This window comes from Oncorhynchus gorbuscha, unplaced genomic scaffold (genome assembly GCF_021184085.1).
Source record: "Oncorhynchus gorbuscha isolate QuinsamMale2020 ecotype Even-year unplaced genomic scaffold, OgorEven_v1.0 Un_scaffold_203:::fragment_2:::debris, whole genome shotgun sequence".
Classification (NCBI taxonomy): Eukaryota; Metazoa; Chordata; class Actinopteri; order Salmoniformes; family Salmonidae; genus Oncorhynchus; species Oncorhynchus gorbuscha.
Window position 1 is genome coordinate 133,160 of NW_025745025.1, and position 27,162 is coordinate 160,321.

Here is a 27,162-nt window from a genome sequence, read left to right on the forward strand (position 1 = left end):
TCTCCCTCTCCCTCTCCCTCTCCCTCTCCCTCTCTCTCTCCCTCCTCTCTCTCTCTCCCTCTCCCTCTTCCTCTCCCTGTCCCTCTCCCTGTCCCTGTCCCTGTCCCTCTCCCTCTCCCTCTCCCTCCCTGTCCCTGTCCCTGTCCCTCTCCCTCTCCCTCTCCCTCTCTCTCTCTCCCTCTCCCTCTCCCTCTCCTCTCTCTCTGTCCCTCTCCCTCTCCCTCTCCCTCTCCCTCTCCCTCCCTCTCTGTCCCTCTCCCTCTCCCTCTCCCTCTCCCTGTCCCTGTCCCTGTCCCTGTCCCTGTCCCTCTCCCTCTCCCTCTCCCTCTCTCTCTCCCTCTCCCTCTCCCTCTCCTCTCCCTCTCCCTCTCCCTCTCCTCTCCCTCTCTCCTCTCCCTCTCCCTCTCCCTCTCCCCTCCCCTCTCCCTGTCCCTCTCCCTCTCCCTCTCCCTCTCCCTCTCCCTCTCCCTCTCCCTCTCCCTCTCCCTGTCCCTGTCCCTGTCCCTCTCCCTCTCCCTCTCCCTCTCCCTGTCCCTGTCCCTCTCCCTCTCCCTCTCCCTCTCCCTCTCCCTCTCCCTCTCTCTGAGAATGTGGGGGACCCGCTAGACATGTATTAAATAGTCAGCTGTTCTTGGGTGTTCTCTAGGTTATCTAAAGAGTGATGTATGTATTTACAGTATATTAACAAGACAGCGTACCTTTTAGTGAACCAGAACTGTATATCCTGGCATTTCAAACCAACATGAGTGTATCTATGGTATCTACATAACATCACTATGATGATAATTACCATCATTATCGTCATCCTCAGCAGAAGCAGCAGATCCCCATTGATGAGGATGATGATGACGATCAATGCCATACCAAGTATACCAATCCAGCAGTTGATACTGATAATGTTAAAGATACTGTATACTGTACATCAAGCGGTGACTGGGACTTGGCTGTTGTATTTTGATGGGTGTTGCACAGCATTTAGGAAGTAACCTAATAGAAGATGGGAATAAATAATGTCCTACATTGGGTTCATAAAGTACTGTACTCAGCGCCACCTGTCGTGGACAGTGTCGACTCTATAGGCCGAACCCTAACCCAGTGTTCTGTGCCACCTGTTGTGGACAGTGTCGACCCCATAGGCCGAACCCTAACCTATTGTTCTGTGCCACCTGTCGTGCACAGTGTTGACCCTATAGGCCGAACCCTAACCTATTGTTCTGTGCCACCTGTCGTGGTCAGTGTGAACTCTATAGGCCGAACCCTAACCCAGTGTTTTGTGCCACCTGTCGTGGTCAGTGTCGACTCTATAGGCCGAACCCTAACCCAGTGTTCTGTGCCACCTGTCGTGGTCAGTGTGAACTCTATAGGCTGAACCCTAACCCTGTGTTCTGTGCCACCTGTCGTGGTCAGTGTCGACTCTATAGGCCGAACCCTAACCCAGTGTTCTGTGCCACCTGTCGTGGACAGTGTCGACCCTATAGGCCGAACCCTAACCCAGTGTTCTGTACCACCTGTCGTGGACAGTGTCGACTCTATAGGCCGAACCCTAACCCAGTGTTCTGTACCACCTGTCGTGGACAGTGTCGACTCTATAGGCCGAACCCTAACCCAGTGTTCTGTGCCACCTGTCGTGGACAGTGTCGACTCTATAGGCCGAACCCTAACCCTGTGTTCTGTACCACCTGTCGTGGACAGTGTCCTCAGTAACCCTGTGTTCTGTGCCACCTGTCGTGGACAGTGTCGACTCTATAGGCCGAACCCTAACCCTGTGTTCTGTGCCACCTGTCGTGGACAGTGTCGACTCTATAGGCCGAACCCTAACCCTGTGTTCTGTGCCACCTGTCGTGGACAGTGTCGACTCTATAGGCCGAACCCTAACCCTGTGTTCTGTGCCACCTGTCGTGGACAGTGTCGACCCTATAGGCCGAACCCTAACCCAGTGTTCTGTGCCACCTGTCGTGGACAGTGTTGACCCTATAGGCCGAACCCTAACCCAGTGTTCTGTGCCACCTGTCGTGGACAGTGTCGACTCTATAGGCCGAACCCTAACCCTGTGTTCTGTGCCACCTGTCGTGGACAGTGTTGACCCTATAGGCCGAACCCTAACCCCGTGTTTAGTGCCATGGAGAGCCCTAAACTTTAAAAAGCCATACCTACGCTTATTCTACTTCAGTGTCTTTATGGTTCCTATAAAGGTGATGTAAGCATGTGTACAGTATGTATGAAAACAAAACACAAAACAAGTGCAGGTTGATACAGTCGAAGAAATAAATATATACCAAAAATAAAACTACAAAGAGGCATGCCCAAACTAAAGACTCAAAACCAAACGAAAGGCCTAATGGCCCTCACACAAACTACAGTAGCAGCCTCACGGCTCTGCCAGCGGGGAGCCAGACTGACGATCAACCTAGTTGGCGGCACCTGATTTGCTTATCAAGGCTTCCTGGCGGACTGGCTAGTGGAGTAGAAAACTTGAAAATAAAGGAGAGCCACACACTCTAGGAGCTCAGATGCAAAAATGTAATATCCAAAGTTTCTACGGGTAAGCTGTCTTCATCAGGGTATAATCACAAACACTGCAGGGTGACTCTTTATATAGTGTCAAAAGACACACAGGTGTCTGTAATCATGGCCAAGAGTGGCCTTATATCATTGGTTAATTCTCAAATATTAAAATGGCATACAAAGGACAGCATACAAAAAACGCATGGATAGCTGAAGAGGGTGCCTCCTCGCTGAAGAGGGTGCCTCTTCCTGTTCGGGCGGGGCTCAGCGGTCGTCATCACCGGCCTATTAGCTGCCATCGATTCTTTTTCCGTTTGTGTTGGTTAGTGGTTAATTGGGTACACCTGTTTTGTATTAGGGTTTGTTTGTAGGGTATTTAAGGGCACTAGGCCCGCTGGGTATTTTGTGCGGGCTTGTTTTTTGTTACTCTGTGTTTGATGGTGTGATTTGTTTTCTTATCTTTATTCTCTGGTCTTTTTTGTCCTGTTGTTTTGGACTGGCAACCTATATACGCCCTGTGTGTTGGCGTGATCATTTTCGGTTGCACCGGTGTAATAAATTTGATAAACGACAGAACCCTGCTCTCTGCGCCTGATTCCATCCACCACTCATTTCGTAACGGATTGGTACGGCGATGGATCAGATGATGGAGAGGATGGAACGATGGGAGAGGAGTGGTCTACCGACGTCTATCTCAGCTCTCCCACTGCCGACACCACCTTCAACACCTACTCCACCTACGTCGTCCTCTGGGTCCAGCGCACTGGGTGCCAGGGATTTTTGCTCCAGCTAGAGCTCTACCTGGCTACCGTGCATCCGGCTCCCTCGGGTGAGGAGAGTGTGGGCCTCCTCGTCTCCTGTTTAACGGGCAAGGCCCTGGACTGGAACAGTCCAGACTCGGCTCGGGACAACTACCTGGAGTTCACCTGCCGTTACCGAGCTGTGTTCGATCATGACTTTGCGTTGGAGTTTAGGACCCTAGCTGCTGGTGCTGGGTGGAATGTCAGGGCCCTGATGGACCATTACCGGTCTAGTCTCCGGGAGGATGTCCGCTGGGAGCTAGCTTGCAGAGACACAACTCTCTCCCTGGATGAACTTATAGACATGTCTATTCGATTGGACAACCTGCTAGCTGCCCGCGGGTGTTCAGAAGGGGTCCTGTTAATTCCACCTTCCAGCTCTCCCACTCCCACTCAGATGGAGTTGGGAGGAGCTGCATCTAGGGGGACCAGAGGGGGCTCCTCCTGCTCCTGTTGTGGACGGAGAGGACACACTTCGGACCGGTGTTGGAGGAGTCCCTCTGGGAGTCGAGATGGTCGGCGGAACACTCCTCGTCCACCCCAGGTGAGTAAGCACCAAACTCACTCAGAGCTCCCTGTTGGTCACATGTTTTTGTTAATTTTTTTCCCTGCGTTTTTCCCCTCTCTTCAGCATAAGGCACTAGTCGATTCAGGCGCAGTTGGGAGTTTTATGGATTGTGGACTCGCCCGTAAATTGGGCATTCCGTTAGTGCAGATAGACCCACCTATCCCCGTGCACTCCTTAGATAGCCGACCGTTAGGGTCAGGGCTGGTCAGGGAGGCCACGATTCCGCTGGACATGGTAACGCAGGGGAATCATAGGGAGAGGATCAGTTTCTACCTTATTGATTCACCTGGGTTCCCGGTGGTGTTGGGGGTTCCCTGGCTGGCTATTCACAATCCCGTTATTTTCTGGAAACAGGGCGCTCTTAAGGGGTGGTCAGACGAGTGTTCAGAGAGGTGTATAGGAGTTTCCATCGGTGCCACGACGGTGGAGAGTCCAGACCAGATTTCCACTGTGCGCATTCCCCCGAAAATGCTGATTTGGCTATCGCTTTTAGTAAGAAGAAAGCGACCAAATTACCACCTCATCGACGGTGGGATTGCGTGATAAACCTCCAGGAGAACGCTGCACTTCCCCGGAGTCATGTGTACCCACTGTCACAGGAGGAGACGTTGGCTATGGAGACATATGTCACGGAAGCTCTGAGACAGGGGTACATTCGGCCCTCCATGTCACCCGTCTCCTCGAGTTTCTTTTTTGTGAGGAAAAAGGAGGGAGGTCTGCGTCCGTGCATTGATTATCGAGGTCTCAATTCGATCACAGTGGGTTTTAGTTATCCGCTACCTCTCATCGCTACGGCGGTGGAATCATTCCACGGAGCGCGTTTCTTCACAAAACTGGACCTCAGGAGCGTGTATAATCTGGTGCGTATTCGGGGAGGAGACGAGTGGAAAACAGCATTTAGTACCACATCAGGCCACTATGAGTACCTCGTCATGCCGTATGGGTTGAAGAATGCTCCAGCCGTCTTCCAATCCTTTATAGATGAGATTCTTAGGGACTTGCACGGGCAGGGTGTGGTAGTCTATATTGATGACATCTTGATTTATTCTACCACACGCGCCGCGCATGTTTCCTTGGTGCGCAGGGTTCTTGGGCGACTGCTGGAGCATGACCTATACGTCAAGGCTGAGAAATGTGTGTTCTCCAAATCAGCCGTTTCCTTCCTGGGTTATCGCATTTCCAGCTCGGGGATGATGATGGAGTGTGACCGTGTTAACGCTGTGCGTAATTGGCCGACTCCGACCACGGTAAAGGAGGTGCAGCGGTTTTTAGGGTTTGCCAATTACTATCGGAGGTTTATCCAGGGTTTTGGTCAAGTAGCGGCGCCCATTACCTCACTGCTGAAGGGGGGACCAGTGCGTCTGCGGTGGTCAGCAGAGGCTGATGGAGCCTTCAACCAGTTGAAGGTACTGTTCACCGGGAGCTCCCGTGTTGGCGCATCCGGACCCTTCGTTAGCATTCATAGTGGAGGTGGATGCATCCGAGGCTGGAGTTGGAGCCGTGCTGTCTCAGCGCTCGGGCACGCCACCGAAGCTCCGTCCCTGCGCTTTCTTTTCTAAGAAGCTGGGTCCGGCGGAGCGGAACTATGATGTGGGGGATCGGGAGTTACTAGCTATGGTAAAGGACCTGAAGGTGTGGAGACACTGGCTTGAGGGGGCTAAACACCCTTTTCTCATCTGGACTGACCACCGTAATCTGGAGTATATTCGAGAAGCGAGGAGACTGAATCCACGTCAGGCTAGGTGGGCCATGTTCTTTACACGTTTTAGATTTACGATCTCTTACAGACCAGGTTCCCTCAACACTAAAGCAGACTCGCTGTCCCGTCTCTATGACACCGAGGACCGGTCCATCGAACCCACTCCCATCCTTCCAGCCTCTCGGCTGTTGGCCCCAGTGGTATGGGAGGTGGACGCGGACATCGAGCGGGCGTTGAGGGTTGAACCTGTGCCTATACAGTGTCCAACTGGTCGGAGTTACGTACCGCTTGGTGTCCGTGATAAATTGATTCGGTGGGCTCACACACTACCGTCTGCGGGTCATCCGGGGATTGATAGGACAGTGCGGGGTCTTAGGGGGAAATACTGGTGGCCCACTTTAGCTAGGGATGTGAGGCTCTATGTCTCCTCCTGTTCGGTATGCGCCCAGAGTAAGGCTCCTAGGCACCTTCCTAGAGGGAAGTTACAGCCCCTCCCTGTTCCACAACGGCCATGGTCCCATCTCTCGGTAGATTTCCTTACTGATCTTCCCCCATCTCAGGGGAACACTACCGTTCTGGTCGTTGTGGATCGGTTCTCTAAGTCCTGCCGTCTCCTCCCATTGCCTGGTTTTCATATGGCCCTACAGACTGCAGAGGCTCTATTTACCCACGTCTTCCGGCACTATGGGGTTCCAGAGGATATAGTCTCCGATCGGGGTCCCCAGTTCACGTCCCGGGTTTGGAAGGCGTTTATGGAGCGTCTGCGGATCTCGGTCAGCCTTACCTCTGGTTATCACCCCGAAAGTAATGGGCAGGTGGAGAGAGTAAACCAGGAAGTGGGTAGGTTTCTGAGGTCGTATTGCCAGGACCGGCCAGGAGAATGGGCGAGGTACGTTCCGTGGGCAGAATTGGCCCAGAACTCTCTTCGGCAGTGGAGGAGTGGGTACAGCGCTCTAGAGAGACCTGGCGGGCAGTCCAGGATTCTCTCAGGCAGGCCAGTGAACGGCAGAAGAGAGACGCTGACCGCCACCGCAGTGAGGCCCCAGTGTTCGCACCAGGGGACAGGGTCTGGCTCTCGACCCGAAACCTGCCCCTCCGCCTGCCCTGCCGGAAGCTGGGGCCGCAGTATGTGGGGCTATTTAAAGTCCTGAGGAGGATAAACGAGGTTTGTTATAGATTGCAACTTCCCTCTTATTATCGCATTAACCCCTCGTTTCATGTGTCTCTCTTCAGGCCGGTGGTAGCTGGTCCCCTACAAGACAATGAGGTACCGGAGGTCCCTCCACCCCCCCTGGACATCGAGGGGTCCCCGGCGTACACAGTACTAGCTATTCTGGACTCGAGACGCCGGGTGAGGGGTCTGCAGTACCTCGTGGACTGGGAGGGGTATGGTCCGGAGGAGAGGTGCTGGGTACCGGGGAGGGACATTTTAGATCCTTCCCTCTTGAGGGATTTCCACTGCCTCCACCTGGATCGCCCCGCGCCTCGTCCTCCGGGTCGTCCTCGAGGCCGGGGTCGGCGCGCTGCGGGAGCCGCGCGTCAGGGTGGGGGTACTGTCACGAACCTCGCTGAAGAGGGTGCCTCTTCCTGTTCGGGCGGGGCTCGGCGGTCGTCGTCACCGGCCTATTACCTGCCATCGATTCTTTTTCCATTTGTGGGAAGGTCGACGACATCCGATCCTCGTTTGCTAAGTCAAACGACACCGCTGGTTCTGCTCACACTGCCCTACCCTGTGCTCTGACCTCTTTCTCCCCTCTCTCTCCAGATGAAATCTCGCGTCTTGTGACGGCCGGCCGCCCAACAACCTGCCCGCTTGACCCTATCCCCTCCTCTCTTCTCCAGACCATTTCCGGAGACCTTCTCCCTTACCTCACCTCGCTCATCAACTCATCCCTGACCGCTGGCTACGTCCCTTCCGTCTTCAAGAGAGCGAGAGTTGCACCCCTTCTGAAAAAACCTACACTCGATCCCTCCGATGTCAACAACTACAGACCAGTATCCCTTCTTTCTTTTCTCTTCAAAACTCTTGAATGTGCCGTCCTTGGCCAGCTCTCCCGCTATCTCTCTCAGAATGTCCTTCTTGATCCAAATCAGTCAGGTTTCAAGACTAGTCATTCAACTGAGACTGCTCTGCTCTGTATCACGGAGGCGCTCCGCACCGCTAAAGCTAACTCTCTCTCCTCTGCTCTCATCCTTATAGACCTATCGGCTGCCTTCGATACTGTGAACCATCAGATCCTCCTCTCCACCCTCTCCGAGTTGGGCATCTCCGGCGCGGCCCACGCTTGGATTGCGTCCTACCTGACAGGTCGCTCCTACCAGGTGGCGTGGCGAGAATCTGTCTCCTCACCACGCGCTCTCACCACTGGTGTCCCCCAGGGCTCTGTTCTAGGCCCTCTCCTATTCTCGCTATACACCAAGTCACTTGGCTCTGTCATAACCTCACATGGCCTCTCCTATCAATGCTATGCAGACGACACACAATTAATCTTCTCCTTTCCCCCTTCTGATGACCAGGTGGCGAATCGCATCTCTGCATGTCTGGCAGACATATCAGTGTGGATGACGGATCACCACCTCAAGCTGAACCTCTGCAAGACGGAGCTGCTCTTCCTCCCGGGGAAGGACTGCCCGTTCCATGATCTCGCCATCACGGTTGACAACTCCATTGTGTCCTCCTCCCAGAGCGCTAAGAACCTTGGCGTGATCCTGGACAACACCCTGTCGTTCTCAACTAACATCAAGGCGGTGGCCCGTTCTTGTAGGTTCATGCTCTACAACATCCGCAGAGTACGACCCTGCCTCACACAGGAAGCGGCGCAGGTCCTAATCCAGGCACTTGTCATCTCCCGTCTGGATTACTGCAACTCGCTGTTGGCTGGGCTCCCTGCCTGTGCCATTAAACCCCTACAACTCATCCAGAACGCCGCAGCACGTCTGGTGTTCAACCTTCCCAAGTTCTCTCACGTCACCCCGCTCCTCCTCTCTCTCCACTGGCTTCCAGTTGAAGCTCGCATCCGCTACAAGACCATAGTGCTTGCCTACGGAGCTGTGAGGGGAACGGCACCTCAGTACCTCCAGGCTCTGATCAGGCCCTACACCCAAACAAGGGCACTGCGTTCATCCACCTCTAGCCTGCTCGCCTCCCTACCACTGAGGAAGTACAGTTCCCGCTCAGCCCAGTCAAAACTGTTCGCTGCTCTGGCCCCCCAATGGTGGAACAAACTCCCTCACGATGCCAGGACAGCGGAGTCAATCACCACCTTCCGGAGACACCTGAAATCCCACCTCTTTAAGGAATACCTAGGATAGGATAAGTAATCCTTCTCACTCCCCCCCCCTCTTTTAAGATTTAGATGCACTATTGTAAAGTGACTGTTCCACTGGATGTCATAAGGTGAATGCACCAATTTGTAAGTCGCTCTGGATAAGAGCGTCTGCTAAATGACTTAAATGTAAATGTAATGTAAATGTGTTGGTTAGTGGTTAATTGGGTACACCTGTTTTGTATTAGGGTTTGTTTGTAGGGTATTTAAGGGCACTAGGCCCACTGTGTATTGTGTGCGGGCTTGTTTTTTGTTACTCTGTGTTTGATGGTGTGATTTGTTTTCTTATCTTTATTCTCTGGTCTTTTTTGTCCTGTTGTTTTGGACTGGCAACCTATATACGCCCTGTGTGTTGGCGTGATCATTTTCGGTTGCACCGGTGTAATAAATTTGATAAATGACAGAACCCTGCTCTCTGCGCCTGATTCCATCCACCACTCATAGTTATTCGTCACAATAGCATACAATCATAGATTCATTTTAGACTACACAAGCTTACAAACAAAGACAATGGCAAAAGTCACAATAATCACAAGAATGGCTTCAGATCTAAGTCTACGTTGAGACCGAAGGGATCAAGGGTCTATAAAATTAAAGTACCAGGCAGTCTCTTATTTAAACAATACATTTTCAAGGTCACCCCCTCTCCTAGGGAGGGTGACATGTTCGATGCCAATATAATACAGAGACAAAAACGTGGGGTTCGCTTCCAAAAAGTGGGCCGCAAATGGGTAAGTCGAGTTTTTACACCTAATGGTGCGACGATGCTCTGAGATTCGTACTTTTAATTTGCGTTTTGTTTTACCCACATCATTTTGACCACAAAGACAAGTTATAAGATAAGTAACTGCCTTAGTGGAGCACATAATAACACCTTTGATTGGGATCGATTTCCCTGAGCTATGCTCGTGACCTGGTTGATGCTGCCACTGTTGTGGAAAATATTGACTTAAATACTTCTCAGATACCGGAGCTTGTGAATTCAAATAGACTTTATTACAGAGAGTAACAAAGCCGAGCAATTCCATGGAAGAACTGAATCTTCATTCTTTGGTTTTTATACAGTCTTACACTTACATAATATCATCACTCTGCTTTACAAATATTGTCTTACTTAATTATTGGCTCTGACATGGGAGGAAAGATTCTGTTGATGGAGTGACATGCATATTCCTACGTGTGCCTATCACTGACTAGCTAATGTTCCTGTCCAAAGGTCTTCACAAGTTCAGACCGATGTTGTCTATGTATGATTAACCCATGTGCATCTCCAGTAGCTTTCACAAGATCAGACATGGCCCAGACCAGACATGTCTTGATGGTTTACTTTGCCTAATCCACACAGATACTGCTTACATTCTGTTTTTTACATGTCCATTGGTCAATTCAATGTTGATCCAGCTTTGCACACTCACATGGGCTCAGCCTTCATTCTGTTAACACGTCTAATATTTAAACTTATATCAATTTTTCTTTCTACTTCAAAGAGAACAGTATAGTTACTGAGATTCACCAGATGACTGAAAAATCCTCCCACACTACCTGGGGATGGAGTGTGGAAGTGTATCATGCTAATGTATTTGTCTATGTCCTAACACAAACATTCCCCCCCATTTCATAACAATATGCATATTCATATGGATCTCTGTTAACACAAGATGTTATGTACTGGTAGCCATTTGTTATGACACAGTCAACACATATAATAGAAGCTTTACACGGTACAGTACTGCCATAGAGTCATCACAGTTGTGGAAAGTTACCTGAGAAGCTAAAAATATAATTATCTTTCAAACTGTTAAATATACCATGCAATGGTGGAGTACGCCTTTCCATCCCCCATTACCATTCATGATCTTCTCACACTCTGGTCCCCTGAGATCTGAATGATCTCCTTCACCTCTGGGAGCCCGTTTTGTTCGGGACCACCGTCATCCTCACCGTCTTCCGACAGTTCCAGCTGGTTCGTCTTCCCAAAGTTTTATACTAGTTTTAACAAAAGTCACTGCTTATTTTAACCCAGGGGCATGGCTATTGAGTGACTTGAATCTCTGGTGAAACTGGTGAAATCGGCGATCGCTAGTTCTAAGGAGATGGAACACATATGACTATGTTCCAAATGGTACCTTATTCCCTATACACTAAATATATCAAACATTAGGAACACCTTCCTAATGTTTAGTTTCACTCCCCTTTTGTCCTCACAACAGTCTCAATTCGTCAGGGAATTGACTCTATATGGTGTCGAAAGTGTTCCACAACACAGGAGGCTGCTGAAGGGAGGACAGCTCATAATAATGGCTGGAATGGAGCAAATGGAATGGCATCAACCACCTGGAAACCATGTGTTGGATGTATTTGTTACCATTCCATTTATTCTGCTCCAGTCAGTAGAACGAGTCCGTTCACCCCAATTAAGGTGCCACCAACCTCCTGTGTTCCATAAGAATGATGGCCCATGTTGACTCCAATGTGTCCATGTGTCTATGTATGCGGATGACTCCACACTATACACATCAGCTACTGCAGTGAGTGAAAACACTGCTACACTTAACAAAGAGCTGCCCAGTCGTGTATTACAACTGGCCCAGAATAAGGAAGCATGGCTGGCCCTTAAATGTACACGTAGAGTTAACATTAGTAATATGCAGGACATGTCAATCTCTCATGGCTCAAAGTAGAGGAGAGATTGACTTCATCACTACTTGTACTTACGAGAAGTATTGACATGTTGAATGCACTGAACTGTCTGTTTAAACTAATAGCACACAGCTCAGACAACCATGCATATCCCACAAGACATGCCACCAGAGGTCTATTCACAGTTCCCAAGTTCAGAACAGATTATGGGAGGTACACAGTACAACATAGAGTCATGCAGTGGTGTAAAAAGTACCCAATTGTCATGCTTGAGTAAAAGGAAAGAGTCTGCCAGATCAGAGGCAGTAGGGATGACTAGAGATGTTCTCTTGATAAGTGTGTGAATTGGACCATTTTCCTGTCCTGCTAAGCATTCAGAATGTAATGTAATTACTTTTGGGTATCAGGGAAAATGTATGAAGTAAAAAGTACATTATTCTTTTTAGGAATATAGTGAAGTAAAAGTAAAACAAATATATAAATAGTAAAGTACAGATACCCTAAAAAACTACTTAAGTTGTACTTTCAAGTATTTTTTACTTAAGTACTTTGCACAACTGGAGCCATGGCTACATGGAACTCTATTCCACATCAAGTAAGTCATACAAGCAGTATGACTTTTAAAACTATAAAAATACATATTATGGAACAGCGAGGCCTGTGAAGAGTCACACACAGAGGTACAAACACACACATACAAACAAATAACATACACAATAAACACACATGTACACCTGGATAGTGTACAGCAGTAGAGTAGTGGATGGAGGAAACACACAATGTATTGTGAAATCTGTTGTAAATTGTATTTTAATGTTAATTTTTTAATTATAATGTATGTTACTGCCTTCATTTTTGTTGGGCCCAGGAGGAGCTAATGGGACTAAAGGGGTTCCATAATAAATGCAAACACAAATGCTTTTCACAGATTTGTCAAGTTGGCTGGATGTCCTTTGGGTGGTAGACAATTCTTGATACACACAGGAAACTGTTGAGCATGAAAACCAGCAGCGTTGCAGTTCTTGGCACAAACCAGTGTGCCTGTCACCTACCATACTCCGTTCAAAGTCACTTAAATATTTTGTCTTGCCCATTCACCCTCTGAATGGCACAGATACACAATCCAAGTCTCAATTGTATCAATGCTTAAAAATCCTTATTTAACCTGTCTCCTCCCTTTCATCTACACTGATTGAAATTGATTTAACAGGTGACATCAATAAGGGATCATAGCTTTCACCTGGTCAGTCTATGTCATGGAAGGAGCATATTTTGTATCCTTAAGAGTATAGTGCCTTGGACAATAGTAAAGTGTGATGGGCTGTCATCAAGAGGAAATGAACTAACCATTTTTTAAACAGTTTTGCACGCTATGCTGTCCCTTCCCTGGTATGGCTGCAACACGATGATGGTGGTGAATATGTTCATAAACATCCAATGCTGTTTACATAACACACATAAACTACTCACTCATATCCAATTAGTGATGGCTGACGATGTTACTGATACTGTCTGATAGCCAGTCTGAAGTAACTTCTTAGCTGTAGACACTTCTTGATGGCCCTTCGACAAGGGGCCCTTTTAGATCTTGGGTTGGTGTAAGTATGTTGTCTATTAGCTACGACCATATAACTGACACATACAACTATCCAAACCATTCAGACCTACAGGGGCCATTTAGAAGATTGTAGAAGATGCAGTCGGGGTTGGGTGAACTGCAGTGGGGTCGCGGAAATTTTTTGAGAAAGATCATTTGGAAAAATGTAATTTGATTGAGAAACTTTATTTATTGGTTTCTTTTCATTTTGATAAGAAATTAAAATGCAATAAATTGAAGGTTATTTGTTGATTTAGAAATATACATCTACTGATTTTAAGGTTGTGTCATTAGATTTGGGGTGTGGTGGGGTAGGTTCGGGAGAAATTCTCGGGGGAAAAAATGGGGACCCCGCTGAAAAAGTCACCACTGATTTACGGCTCTTTGCAATCCGTATTGCGGAAGGTCATCATTACAGCGTGATTGAAATTTAAAGACAATCGCCGATTGGACCAACATGTGCAGAGTTCACTATGACTGCAGTCTCCTCGAACGCGGGTTAGCGAGTGTTAACCGTGAATGCAGACTCCGCTAACATGAGTTAGCAAAGACTGCGTTCACGGTAAACGCGGCACATGTCGGCTCAATCGGAAATAACCTTTACATTTCTATTGAGCAACCTGTAATGCTTCAACAATACAGACTGAATTGAGCCCTTAGTCATTTTGAGGATGTACCCACATCACCACCGGCCAATTCTCACTACCTAGTATTGGCTGCCATCATGTGGTATATTAAGTACTGTTTGGTAATGTCCTTGGTGTTACATGAGTCATGGTTACATACAGTATCTATGAATACGTCTGTGACATTATGTTTTATTGAGAAGCCGATGCTGTCTATATGCTGTGTGGGCACTAAATGGATTAGCGACAAGTAGCTGGTGAATTCCAGCCATTCTTCGCTCCTCCTAACTCTTTAGATTAGCAGAGGAAATACTGTATGGTCAGTAAGACCATGATGATGTGCCTAAAATAAGTAGAACACTCATAATACTATGTTTATCGTAGTGAATGCCTAAGGTTTTGAATATATATGTCCAAGCTGATGCATTTATCAAACATGCATTGCTCAAGAATTAAACTGTATAGTTCCAAGATAATACAAAGAGATAATCAAATATGTGAAAACGATTAGAATTTCAAACAAGAAAGGCAAACATTTTAAAGGCAACAATTTATTTCACATAATTCTTTTTATAGATAACCAAACGGAGAGCGTCTGAATTATCTGACTTTTAAAATCAAATTCTGAACCTATTCAATGTCTCCATAGTATGTGCACGCATTGCATTGAGTATGAAGGAGGTTCTTATATATAAAAAAGGCCAAACAGCCTTGTTTAAAAAAAATCAGTATTGAGACAGTAATGTTGATTACACATTTTAGAGATTCACATTTAGACCTGACAGTTTTCCCTTTCATAGATAGATAGGCATCATTGGAAAAGACAACGGGAGGAAACAGACCCTTACCCCCAACTAGCCAACTCATGGGCCCAATCCCAAATAGATCCCTAGACCCTATGCACTTGTGGAGAACTGAGTGGATTTGACAGGTGTAAGCAATATGGTAATACCTTGTCCTTTTATCTGCTACAGGGAAGTTTCTCCATATTGCTTCTATCAATCAAATCCTCTCCAATCTCACCAAGTGCATAGGGTGTAGGGGTCCTTTAGTGATTGGGCCTATTCCCCCCTCCCAACCCCCTTTCCCAAACTGAAGGTGAGAATAGAGAACCGATACATAGACAAAACACCAGTCAACTCATCTCTAAACACCAAAGACAGTAGAAGAAACCCAACATACCTCCTCGTTTTTAACAGACACTCCATCTCCACCCCTGTGAACTTTCAAGTTTTCAAATCTGGGCCTCGTCTACTCTCCGGCTACCCCTCCGTTACATCAATGTACTGAATCTTAGGTTTACAACAAAGCTATGGTACACTACATGACCAAAGGTATGTGGACACCTGCTCGTCGAACATCTCATTCCAAAACCGTGGGCATTAATATGGAGTTTGTCCTCCCTTTGCTGCTATAACAGCCTTCACTCTTCTGGGAACGCTTTCGAATAGATGTTGGAACATTGCTGCAGGAACTTGCTTCCATTCAGCCACAAGTGCATTAGTGAGATCGGGCACTGATGTTGGGCGATTAGACCAGGCTCGCAGTCAGTGTTCTAAATCATCCCAAAGGTGTTCGATGGGGTTGAGGTCAGGTCTCTGTGCAGGCCAGTTTTCCACACCGATCTCAACAAACCATTTCTGTATGGACCTCGCTTTGTACAAGGGGGCATTGGCATGCTGAAACAGGAAAGGGCCTTCCCCAAACTGTTGCCACAAAGTTGGAAGCACAGAATCGTCTAGAATGTCATTGTATGCTGTAGTAACATTTCCCTTCACTGGAACCAAGGGGCCTAGTCCGAACCATGACAAACAGCACCAGACCATTATTCCTCCACCACCAAACTTTACAGTTGGCACTATGCATTCGGGCAGGAAGCGTTCTCCTGGCATCCCCCAAACCCAGATTGGTCCGTTGGACTGCCAAATTGTGAAGCGTGATTCACCATCTGGGGCAGCAGGTAGCCTAGTGGTTAGAGCGTTGGGCCAGTAAACTAAAGGTCGCTAGACTGAATCCCCAAACTGACAAGGTAAAGATTTGTCGTTCTGCCCCTGAACAAGGCAGTTAACTCACTGTTCCTAGGCCGTTATTGTAAATAAGAATATTTTCTTAACTGACTTGCCTAGTGAAATAAAAATAAAATCTATAGAGAACATATTTCCACTGCTCCAGAGTCAAATGTCGGCAAACCTTACACCACTCCAGACGACACTTGGCATTGCATATGGTGATCTTAGGCTTGTGTGCGGCTGCTCGGCCATGGAGACCCATTTCTTGAAGCTCCTGACGAACAGTTCTTGTGTTGACGTGCTTCAGCGGTCACATTCTGTAAGCTTGTGTGGCAGACTACTTCACGGATGAGCCATTGTTGCTCCTAGACGTTTCCACTTCACAATAACTGCACTTACAGTTGACTGGGGCAGCTCTAGCAGGGCAGAAACTGACTTGTTGGAAAGATGACATCCTATGACAGTGCCACGTTTAGCAAGATGGCACCGACAGAGTGGGTCACCTCGCTTCTAGTCCTTACGAATCTATGCAATATTTAGTTTTTTTATTGTTAGATTACTTGTTGATATTGTTGCATTGTCGGATCTAGAAGCACAAGCATTTCACTGCACCTGCAATAACATCTGCTAACCATGTGTATGTGACCAATAACATTTGATTTGTCTATGGAGATTGCATGGCTGGGTGCTCGATTTTATATACCTGTTAGCAACGGGTGTGGCTGAAATAACCAAATCCACCAATTTGAAGGGGTGTCCACATACTTTTGGTGATATCGTGTATAAGTGCACTCAAAGATTCAGTCTATACATAGAAAAATAATGATAGAAATAACAATAGTGGTAATAATTATCATTGTCATAATATATTTCTGTCATTTCCATTCTACACATTTCTCATTTACATAAACTGTGACGTTGTCAACCATTTAAATACAGTGACTCCACAGTTGCCCCACCCCCTGAGTGTAAAGTTCAAGTTGAAACCCCTGTAGCTACTGAAAACGCAAACAAGAATTTAAGTTTGGTTATTTAAATAACAATAATCAACGTCATAGTAATTACATCTTTCCTGGGAGCCTTGTGCTTGGATGTGATGGACGCATTGCATGTACAAGCTTGCAGTTCAACAATGTGCTCTACTCTCTTCATCACGTCAGTCAATAGACAGCCTCAACCCTAAAAACAGAAACAGGACAGTTAGGGAACTGGAGAGTTAGTCCGACAACGCACAAAGGACAGGAATTCAATCATAAAAGGCTAACTTCACTGATAGGAGCAGTGCTGACATACTGTACACTTACTTAAAGGACAAAACAACCACCCAGTGGAACAGTTAAAAGCAGCGGGTGGCCGTCATGTCACCTCCGACTACAGAACATCAGCTGCCATTTTGTGTTCATTTCCCGACTATTCTACATGTTGAATCGACACCAACAGGTGAGCACTGAGCACTGAGCACTGAGCACTGAGCACTGAGCACTGAGCACTACGCACTGAGCACTACGCACTGAGCACTACGCACTGAGCACTGAACACTGAGCACTGAGCACTGAGCACTGCGTACTGAGCACGGCCGACGTTTGTTATGGTTTGTCTTGCCCTTAAGTGGGACACTCACCTCTCTCCCTCCCCAGTCAGCTCTCAGGATGCAGCAATACAGCTGCGACACTTATACAGCCTTTGGTCATGGGTCCGGATGTGGCTCTTCACATTCCTCATCCTGAAGAACGTCTTACTGCACAGCTACAAAACACAGAGAGGGGGGTGTTCAATACCATATCAGTTCATAGTTCATGGCCAGGCAGGGGGGGGAGGGGGTGTTCAATACCAGTCCAGTTCATAGTTACAGGCCAGGCGGGGAGGGGTTCAATACCATATCAGTTCATAGTTCAATACCAGACCAGTTCATAGTTACAGGCCAGGCGGGGAGGGGGGGGGGTTCAATACCATATTAGTTCATAGTTCATGGCCAGGCAGGGGGTGTTCAATACCAGACCAGTTCATAGTTACAGGCCAGGCGGGGAGGAGGGGGAGGGTGTTCAATACCATATCAGTTCATAGTTACAGGCCAGGCAGCGAGGGGAGGGGGGGTGGTTCAATACCAGCAGATAGGAAAGAGGTGAGGAATGAGGAGGCTAGGGGCAGGAGTTTAGGGGAGGGGTGGGGGTAGTAGCATGGGTGGGGGGTAGGAAAGGGGTGGGGGGGTAGGAAAGAGGTGAGGGGGTAGGGAGGGGTAGGAGAAAGAAAGTAGTAGTTTGGTTTCCAGTTGCAGTACATACAGGGCAGGGCCAGTGCTTGCCCTCGATGTGCCTGATGCGGTGCATGAGGAGGCTGGTACAGTCCTTGTAGGAGGCCCGGCACTGCAGGCAGACGTGGGATGACTTGGCCTTGGGGGCCTGACTGCGAGGACTCCGCAGTTGCTTGAGCCGCGCACGGTAGATCGAGTCCACCAGGGCGGGGCCTCGGCTCGGCAGGTGGAGGGGCTTAGCTTGCTTCTGTGGAGAGAGAGGGGGAAGAGTCCATTCTGTTAGATAACATAACTAAAAAAAATTAACATTAAAACACATTTTACAACAGAACACACATGGACTTCTTTAGATGTCTTTGTGCTCTTTTTTTTGCTGTACAAGCACCCAGTTACATGGTCATTACATATTGTAGCTTGATGATATGTATGTGTCGGCGGAGCAATCGATATGGAATGATATCCAACTCAATTTAGTCTCCAAAAGTAGGAAGCATGTATCCTTAGCCCAGATCCGACATTTCTCAACGTAATCTAAGAGAGCATTAAAGTAGTGTCAACATTTTTAACCGTGTGAAAGCAATGCTCCCGTTAGTTACCAAAGAAAACCAACAGTGTGACTGATGATTAGACCCCCTTTTCCCTCAGACTAGGATTGGTTCAGCCATTTGACCCCTGACTGAATCCTCAGTCTGATAAATGGTGTTATGGCAAGATAACGGTTAACTCCACCCACCCCTGACCTCCCCTCTACCACTCCTCTCCTAAAATCCTCAAGAGAACTGTGGAGGTAAGCATGGCTGCATATCAATAGTTTCAAACTGGCTTCATTTCCTTGCCTCCTTCCCTTGATCTGAACTGATTTCAGAGAATTGGCCAGGTGAGTCCTTCAGTAGACCTATGATATTTCTTTCTTCTACAGTACCTTGTGTTTTCTTGTTAGTGAAGTTGACAGAAATAAGATGAGGACTGAGAACAGCAGCAGCCCACTTGAAACTCGTCCCAAATAATAGGAGAGAATGTGCAAGAACAGTTATACTGTGTACCTTTGGTATGTCCCGTGCTGTGTGTGCACCCTTTGACCCTTTGGCTCTAACCAGGTGGGGGGCCTTGTGTTGGTGAATGTTGACAGCCCTTGGTGGCCCCTGCCTCTTGGTTTGACTTTGGTTCACACTCTTCTCCTCTCGCTCCTTCTTCACCATGGGCAAAGTGGGGGGACCTCCTCTGGCCCTCAGGACCCTGTCCGGGCCCTGTCCGGGACCTAACCTCTCCCCCCTCGAGACAGATCGTGTTAGGCAGATATCCACACTCTCCTCCTCCCTCTTCACCCCCACCATGGGCCCTCCGGCGGCCGGCAGAAGCTGAAGAGGAAGCCTGGATCTAGAAGCTTGACAGGGGGCTTGATCTGCCTCTTACCCAGCTCTGGGGAGGGCGACTCGGGGAAAGGCCCCACCACGGGTAGAGGGTCTGCTGGTTCCTCCTTGATGACCCTGTACAGAGGATGGCTATGGAGGGGAGGAGGGACATTGTCAGGGCTGAGGATGCTGCTGTTTTTCCTTCTGCTCAGAGCTCCAGGCCCTCTCTCCATTACCCCCCTTGCTCCCTGGTTGCACCCTGTCCTCCTGCTCTTCTCTCTGGGCTTATGCTGGGCTCTCCCAGCCTCTTTCATGCCACTCCGCTCCGGCTTGGCTTTGGCTTTGGCCAACAGACGCCCGCTGTTGTAGCGGAGCACCCTGACAGTCTCCATGGTAACCTTGTTCCTGGGGTGGGCCCTGGAAGGGGGGATGTGTGTGTTTGGGCGTTGGCCATGTGAGGGGAGTTGCAGGGCTGAGATGGCGTAGTCAGCATGTTCCGGTTTGATCCCGAGAGCAGAGATGTTCCTCTTGGTATTTGGAACTCTGGCATTCCCAGAGCGGGCCGGGAGGTGCGGAGGGGGATGGCTGACTTCTTCACCCCTGACAGAATGCCTGAGATCCCTGCCGCCGTAGGCCGGCCTGGACACGGGCTGCAGCAGGTCCGGTAATGCCACTTTACTGCGCATGCTCCTGTCACTGGGTGGAAAAGGACGGGGCTGTCTGGATCTCTTCAGTCTCCTGTCCTCCATGCTGATTGGATACACAGGCTCCTTCTTTATGATCCTGTTCAAGAAGTGGGCATTGGCAGGGGTGCAGAGAGGGAGGGACAGGGGCAGCCCCCCAAACACCAGCCCCCCCAACCCCTGGGGGCGGGGTTTCCTCCGCTTAGTCAGCGAATAGTTATTGACTTTCAGCTTCCGGAGCCGTTTCTTCTGCCTCCAGCCAATCAGATCCTCCGGTCTGGGGAGGAGGGACGTCCTCTGTAACCCGAGCACGCTCATCAGCCGGTACTTCTCCAGCGCTCTGAAATTATCTTTCTCATCTTCCTCCTCCACCCTCACTATGTTGGCCTCAGAGCAAGTCCTCTGTCTGGAGGAGGTGGAGGCAGGACAGGGGACTGGGGGTGGCTTTCGGCCCTGAGGAGGGCTCTCTGTCCTGGGCAGCATACTCTGGACCTCCTTGGCGGCCCCGGGAGTGGAGCGGAGGAGACGGGTACATGTGTGGGGCAAGGAGGAAGAGGGGACATTTTGGGAGCGGGGGTTGGAGGGGACATTTTTTCGGGGGGAAGAGGTTATTTTACAGGAGGGGGATTTGAAGTCCATGAGCTTCATCCTGTGCATGGGGCTGAGGGGGAGTCCGTTCCGCCCTGGAGGGTGGGCGCTGGGTCTGAGGGGGCGACGGGGCGACCGTCTGGTGGGGCTCCCCTCCCCCGACTCATCGGACTGATCCAGAATCAGTCTGAAGCCATCACCCAAACCCCTCACCACTCTTCCCCCAGAAACCCTCTCCCTGCCCTCTCCAGCCAATCCCTTCTTCCTGTCATTCTGGTGGTGGCGGAGCTCCATGGGAGACCCAGGGCACTGCGATGGGAAGCCCAGGGCAGAGTGCTCCGTGTTGGGGTAGCGGGAGGTGTGGTCTGCCTGCTCCTTCTGGAGGGCCATGCAGGCCTCCACGGCAGGCCACATGCCCAGATGACGGGCCATAGTGCTGACCTCTGATAGGTCCTCCTCAGACACACACAGAGTAGAGGAGTAGGAGAAGTCCAGCAGAGACACCAGGCTAGACTCACTGAAACCTACAGGGCAGGGAGAGGGAGGTGATTAGACAGGAAGTGAAAGCTAAAAAGTTGAGAGATTGAATTTTTATCTGAGAGAGTGAGAAAGAGAGCGGGAAAGAAAGAGAGAGAGCGAGAAAGATTAAGAGAGAATAAATATAGGCACAAACATCAGCCCTAGCCCCAAAAACAGATACTGAGAAGATCAGAGAGATAACGAAACTGTGGAGGGAGAGGCCCAACATGATGGAGTGGAAAAGTGGAAAAGAAAGTGAGGTAGAAAGTGGTGTGGAGTTCATTTCAGAGTAGTCGTCATGTCCATGCCAAAACAACATGAGCATTCTCAAAATGAGAGAGCAGAGCAGATAGAAGATAAAGAAACAGATGGATAAAGAAACAACCCAGTTCAGAGAGGCGTGTGTGTGTGTGACCGTTTCATACCTGTGAGATCGATGTCAGACCTGGCGCTAGGGGCGGAGTCCATCTCAGTGAATACTTCCTGGAAGTACTCGCTCACTGCCACCAGCACTGCCTTGTGGGCAGAGTAAGAGCGTCCGTCTGTCCTCAGAGTGATGTCACAGAACAGTCCAGCCTCCCGCTGGCTCCTCAGCTTATTCAACACGTCACGGCTGTGTGACATCATTGTCTGAGAGAGACGGCTCTCGCCCACACCCTTCTGTTGGAGAGAGTTAGCATGAACAAGAGGAGGAAAAGAGACACCAATAATTGTGAGAACGCGATTGAAGAAAAGAGAACGTGAGAGACAGAAGTATGAAATTATTGAACATGTGAGTGAGAGAACATCACGATTCAGTATCAGTGCTGTCCAGAGAATGTGAGTAGAGTTGAGCAGTCGGAAATTCCGCTCCTCGCTCCAGCACTCCACATCCTTTCCAACCGCTCCTCACTCCAGCACTCCAGCACTCCACATCCTTTCCAACCGCTCCTCACTCCAGCACTCCACATCCTTTCCAACCGCTCCTCACTCCAGCACTCCACATCCTTTCCAACCGCTCCTCACTCCAGCACTCCACATCCTTTCCAACCGCTCCTCACTCCAGCACTCCACATCCTTTCCAACCGCTCCTCACTCCACATCCTTTCCAACCGCTCCTCACTCCAGCACTCCACATCCTTTCCAACCGCTCCTCACTCCAGCACTCCACATTCTTTCCAACCGCTCCTCACTCCAGCACTCCACATCCTTTCCAACCGCTCCTCACTCCAGCACTCCACATCCTTTCCAACCGCTCCTCACTCCAGCACTCCACATCCTTTCCAACCGCTCCTCACTCCACATCCTTTCCAACCGCTCCTCACTCCACATCCTTTCCAACCACTCCTCACTCCACATCCTTTCCAACCGCTCCTCACTCCACATCCTTTCCAACCGCTCCTCACTCCACATCCTTTCCAACCGCTCCTCACTCCACATCCTTTCCAACCGCTCCTCACTCCACATCCTTTCCAACCGCTCCTCACTCCACATCCTTTCCAACCACTCCTCACTCCACATCCTTTCCAACCGCTCCTCACTCCAGCACTCCACATCCTTTCCAACCGCTCCTCACTCCACATCCTTTCCAACCGCTCCTCACTCCACATCCTTTCCAACCGCTCCTCACTCCACATCCTTTCCAACCACTCCTCACTCCACATCCTTTCCAACCGCTCCTCACTCCAGCACTCCACATCCTTTCCAACCGCTCCTCACTCCACATCCTTTCCAACCGCTCCTCACTCCACATCCTTTCCAACCACTCCTCACTCCAGCACTCCACATCCTTTCCAACCGCTCCTCACTCCACATCCTTTCCAACCGCTCCTCACTCCACATCCTTTCCAACCGCTCCTCACTCCACATCCTTTCCAACCGCTCCTCACTCCACATCCTTTCCAACCGCTCCTCACTCCACATCCTTTCCAACCGCTCCTCACTCCACATCCTTTCCAACCGCTCCTCACTCCACATCCTTTCCAACCGCTCCTCACTCCACATCCTTTCCAACCGCTCCTCACTCCACATCCTTTCCAACCGCTCCTCACTCCACATCCTTTCCAACCGCTCCTCACTCCACATCCTTTCCAACCGCTCCTCACTCCACATCCTTTCCAACCGCTCCTCACTCCACATCCTTTCCAACCGCTCCTCACTCCACATCCTTTCCAACCGCTCCTCACTCCACATCCTTTCCAACCGCTCCTCACTCCACATCCTTTCCAACCGCTCCTCACTCCACATCCTTTCACTCCATTCATTGAAATCACAATGTAACCAACACCCATCTATTTCTGTGACTACCTGGACCTTCCATTTGGTATTGAAACCAAACCACATGATTTCAATGAAAATTATTTTAATAAACATGACAAGGTGAATGTAAGAAGCACTCATCATTTCAAATAGGCTATATGTTATATTAAACAGCATATAAACACTCTAAATAGGTCAGGAGCCAGACAGGGAGCCTAAGAAGGAATGTAAATGAATTACTTAGGCTATATTATTTCAATGCTATAGCCTACAATGAAATACCTTGTGAAGCATTTATGAGTGAGACACTAGGCTGGTAGCTACATAAAGCGCTCAGCATTTAAACAACATTGTATTAAATCATTATAGTCTGTAAATTGCTCATATAGGCTGTGACTTACTTAGAATTAAATATAAAAATTGCTCTTGGTTCTCATCTTTGTTACCTTGATTTGGCACCTGTGCGTTTTATCAGTTTCTGTATGATAATATTTAGCCAACTCCACGACAGTAGCTAAAGCAGCACACAAGTAGATTACAAATGCATGCTGGGCCAGGCATGCCCTGAGCTCATGAAGTGAGCGCTACTGGAGCGAATTTGTAACAGCGACACTCCAGCCTTTGGGAATCTCGCTCCACGCTCCAGTCAAATTGAGCAGGCTCCGCTCCAACTCCGCTCACATACTCTGGTGATGATCACGTGATGTTCTACTATTCCATCTCTTACCTCAAGTCTCTTGTTCCTCTGCTCAAGGCACTCTGGACATCCCAGGACAAAGTCTCGGATCTGAAAATACATCCCTGAGGATGAATCAATAATGTATGTTATTTCAATGATCATCATATACAATATTTTATTCACAAAACAAACCATATTACACAAGCAGTGTTTGACCACCAAAAGTGTCCTAATGTTTTTGAACAACAAAACAAGACCAGTCATTCTTCAATGTAGTTCAACATGATCTTTCTGACTAAAAGTAGCCTTGGGGTTAAGAGTGTTGGGCCAGTAACCAAAAGGTCACTGATTTGAATCTCCAAGCAGAATAGTTGGGGAAAATCTGTTGACATGGCCTTGAGCAAGGAACTTACTCCTAATTGCGCCTGAAAATCGCCCTGGATAAGAGCATCTGCTAAATGACTCAAAATGTAAATGACAAATGGCCATTATAATAACACCGCTGTCTAAAGCCTCTGCACTTGTGATGAGAATAGAGAAATGCATTGTTTACACTAGATTACAGAGAAGCAACATAGGGGAAGTCAGCCACAATAGAGAGAGAGCGTTAGATGTGTTTACGTTACAGCCTATACCAAGTCTCACAATAACATTATACTGACATATTTTGGTCTATAGGCCAGTTTGGGGAACATCCCAAGTGGTTTTTATCATTGTCCTGTGTATCAATGCCACGGAAGATCGATAATAACGAACCATCCCACGAGTCCACACTCACCCTCCCACCAGTAGTTCTCGGCCACAGATCTGTACGTGTCCTCCAGGGAGTGGTGGCGCGTGCCTGGCCGTCGCCGGTGGAAAGTGGCGATTGCCCCGAACCGTCGGTCCTCGTCAAGCACCTCCCGGTAATGGATGAAGCCTCTCTCCAACTTCTTACGGTACAGCAGTCCGTCAATCAATTCGAAGTTTGGCGAGCAACCCAAGGATTTACGCCCCGTCTGAGCACGGGCGGCGTCGGGCTCCCCCGCGAGCCTCCGCACTCGGTCGGGTAATTTGGATGGAGAAAATGTGTCATCATTCTCGTATTGTGTTTTATAGTTGCATTGGCCGGCCATTTTAGCCGGACTTCTTTTTTGTATCTGCTGTAAAGCTACTTTTTCCTTATTGTGTCTATCCCTCTTCCTCTCCGCCATCCGAAAGCAAAAACAAAAGCTATGTCCCCTTGCACCGTTCTGGGGATTACGGCAGAGGGAGCCGTCTGTACGTCACGGTTGCAAGTTTCCTCGACTCAAAAGTTGTCAAGTGTCAGGTGTTGTCAACTCCACGTGGATGCGGTGACAGCAGTTGGACAGTAACAAAAGATTAAAGACGGGCCAGGAAAACATAGGATGAAATAGACCTATGAAACTTTCAAATGAACATATTGGCAACCGATTTGGAGAATCTATTTATGTTGCATTCCATCGTGGTTAAAAACATTTACTGAGACAATGTGGCAGGCTTAGCCACTATAATCAAAAAGTATCCAATAACAGTCTGCAGCACAATAACTATGTAGCTGATTGGTTTGAATAGGAGAAATGTCACCAGCATATTTCCATGAAGTCAGCATTTCTTTGGCGATCATCCATACATTCCCGGGTCATGATCATAACCCGAACAGAGCTGTCTCATCCAGAGTCAAAGGATATCCTACACAAACCGGGGTAAGCCAACAGAGACTAAACGTGCACTTCCTTGATAAATCCAATTTATTATTTGATGATGATGGAGCCAATAAAAAAGTAAATACTATATTCCAGATTTTTATAATGTAGGTCTGGATAGACTATATTTCAGTGGCAAAGTTTATTTGAAAGAAAATGCATTTTGATTCTTCATTATCCCAAATACGCATAATGAAGAGGTTGGCTAATTACAATAGCGCCCACCCAATAACAAATGAGAAATATCGCATCAACCCCAAGCATAAACAAGTGATACAATGTAACCAGCTATTTATCTTCTTATTTCACATCACTGGGCGCGACAATGTATCATCGAAGTGCCAACAAGCCAAATCAACAGATGTATCCATCCTTTTCTGTTCACAGTTGCAATTGTCGGGTAGATAAATGACGACGACTCACTATTCCCCTGGTGTAACTTGTGATTTGTTTCGCTAACTCGGAAGCAACATGATGATGCAGCGATCTGTCCAGCATCGCGAGTTGGACGACCAATTCGTGAATCGAGGTGTTTCGCCGATCACCACAAATATTAAAAATGTCAAAATAATGTCTCTAAAATCAACACAAGACAACCGTATGTGCTATCCGACTCATTCCATATCTCTTCCCTTTACGCAAAACAAGTCAGATGATCAAATAATCCTTCTTTTTTTTTTACTCATAACCTTCTGTTGGTTACCACATGACAACCTAACATCCTTCTCACCCTCACAGGATCTTCCCCTCCTTCAGTCAATGCCTATTAGTAGACACTTTAAAGAGCCCCGACCATAGACAATGCGATTGGCCATTAGAACTGTCAGTCAGGGGGTGTTTTTCATGCATCAAGATAGGTTGTTGACGTCAGTATTGCCTCACTTACTGCCCACCGTCAAATTGATTACTGAGAAATAGAATTGATACAATAATCAATTCCGCTACTTCTCTTATATCAACCAATGCCTCTGTAGGGAATTCATATTCATAGGCAAATTATTAGATGAATCTTCTTTTGCATTCAGACCGAGAAATGCGATCAGAGGACAAAACGACCAGGCATTCTTCTGCAACATGCTATAAATATAAACATGTTAAGAAATGCACCCACAATGTTGTCATCTAAGTTTATTCATGTGAATGCATAACGTGTTGTAGGCTGGATATGTGCCCCCAAACTGGAATGGCAGGAGTGGCAGTAATTGGTTTAATTTTATATTATTGAATGTAGATCAGTCCCTTTCTTATAAGGATGATGGGCTTTACAATCAAATGAGTAACATGCTTCCAGTTGTATGTAGTTTAGGTAAGTCATTATCCATACTGACTGTTTGATGTAAGGCCAGAGTGAACCACCCAAGCCCTCAACCCTGCAC

General features: G+C 48.3%; 1 protein-coding gene across 1 annotated transcript; it reads right to left on the reverse strand.

Moving 5' to 3' along the window:
* Positions 1-19,207: 19,207 nt before the first annotated feature.
* LOC124017367 lies at positions 19,208-26,512 on the reverse strand. Its single transcript, XM_046332628.1, has 4 exons — positions 24,859-26,512; positions 24,129-24,202; positions 21,589-21,823; positions 19,208-21,168 (listed from the first exon to the last, which is right to left on the reverse strand). The coding sequence occupies exons 1-4, from the start codon at positions 25,271-25,273 to the stop codon at positions 19,343-19,345; spliced, it is 2,550 nt and encodes an 849-aa protein (XP_046188584.1). The 5' UTR covers positions 25,274-26,512; the 3' UTR covers positions 19,208-19,342.
* Positions 26,513-27,162: the final 650 nt, after the last annotated feature.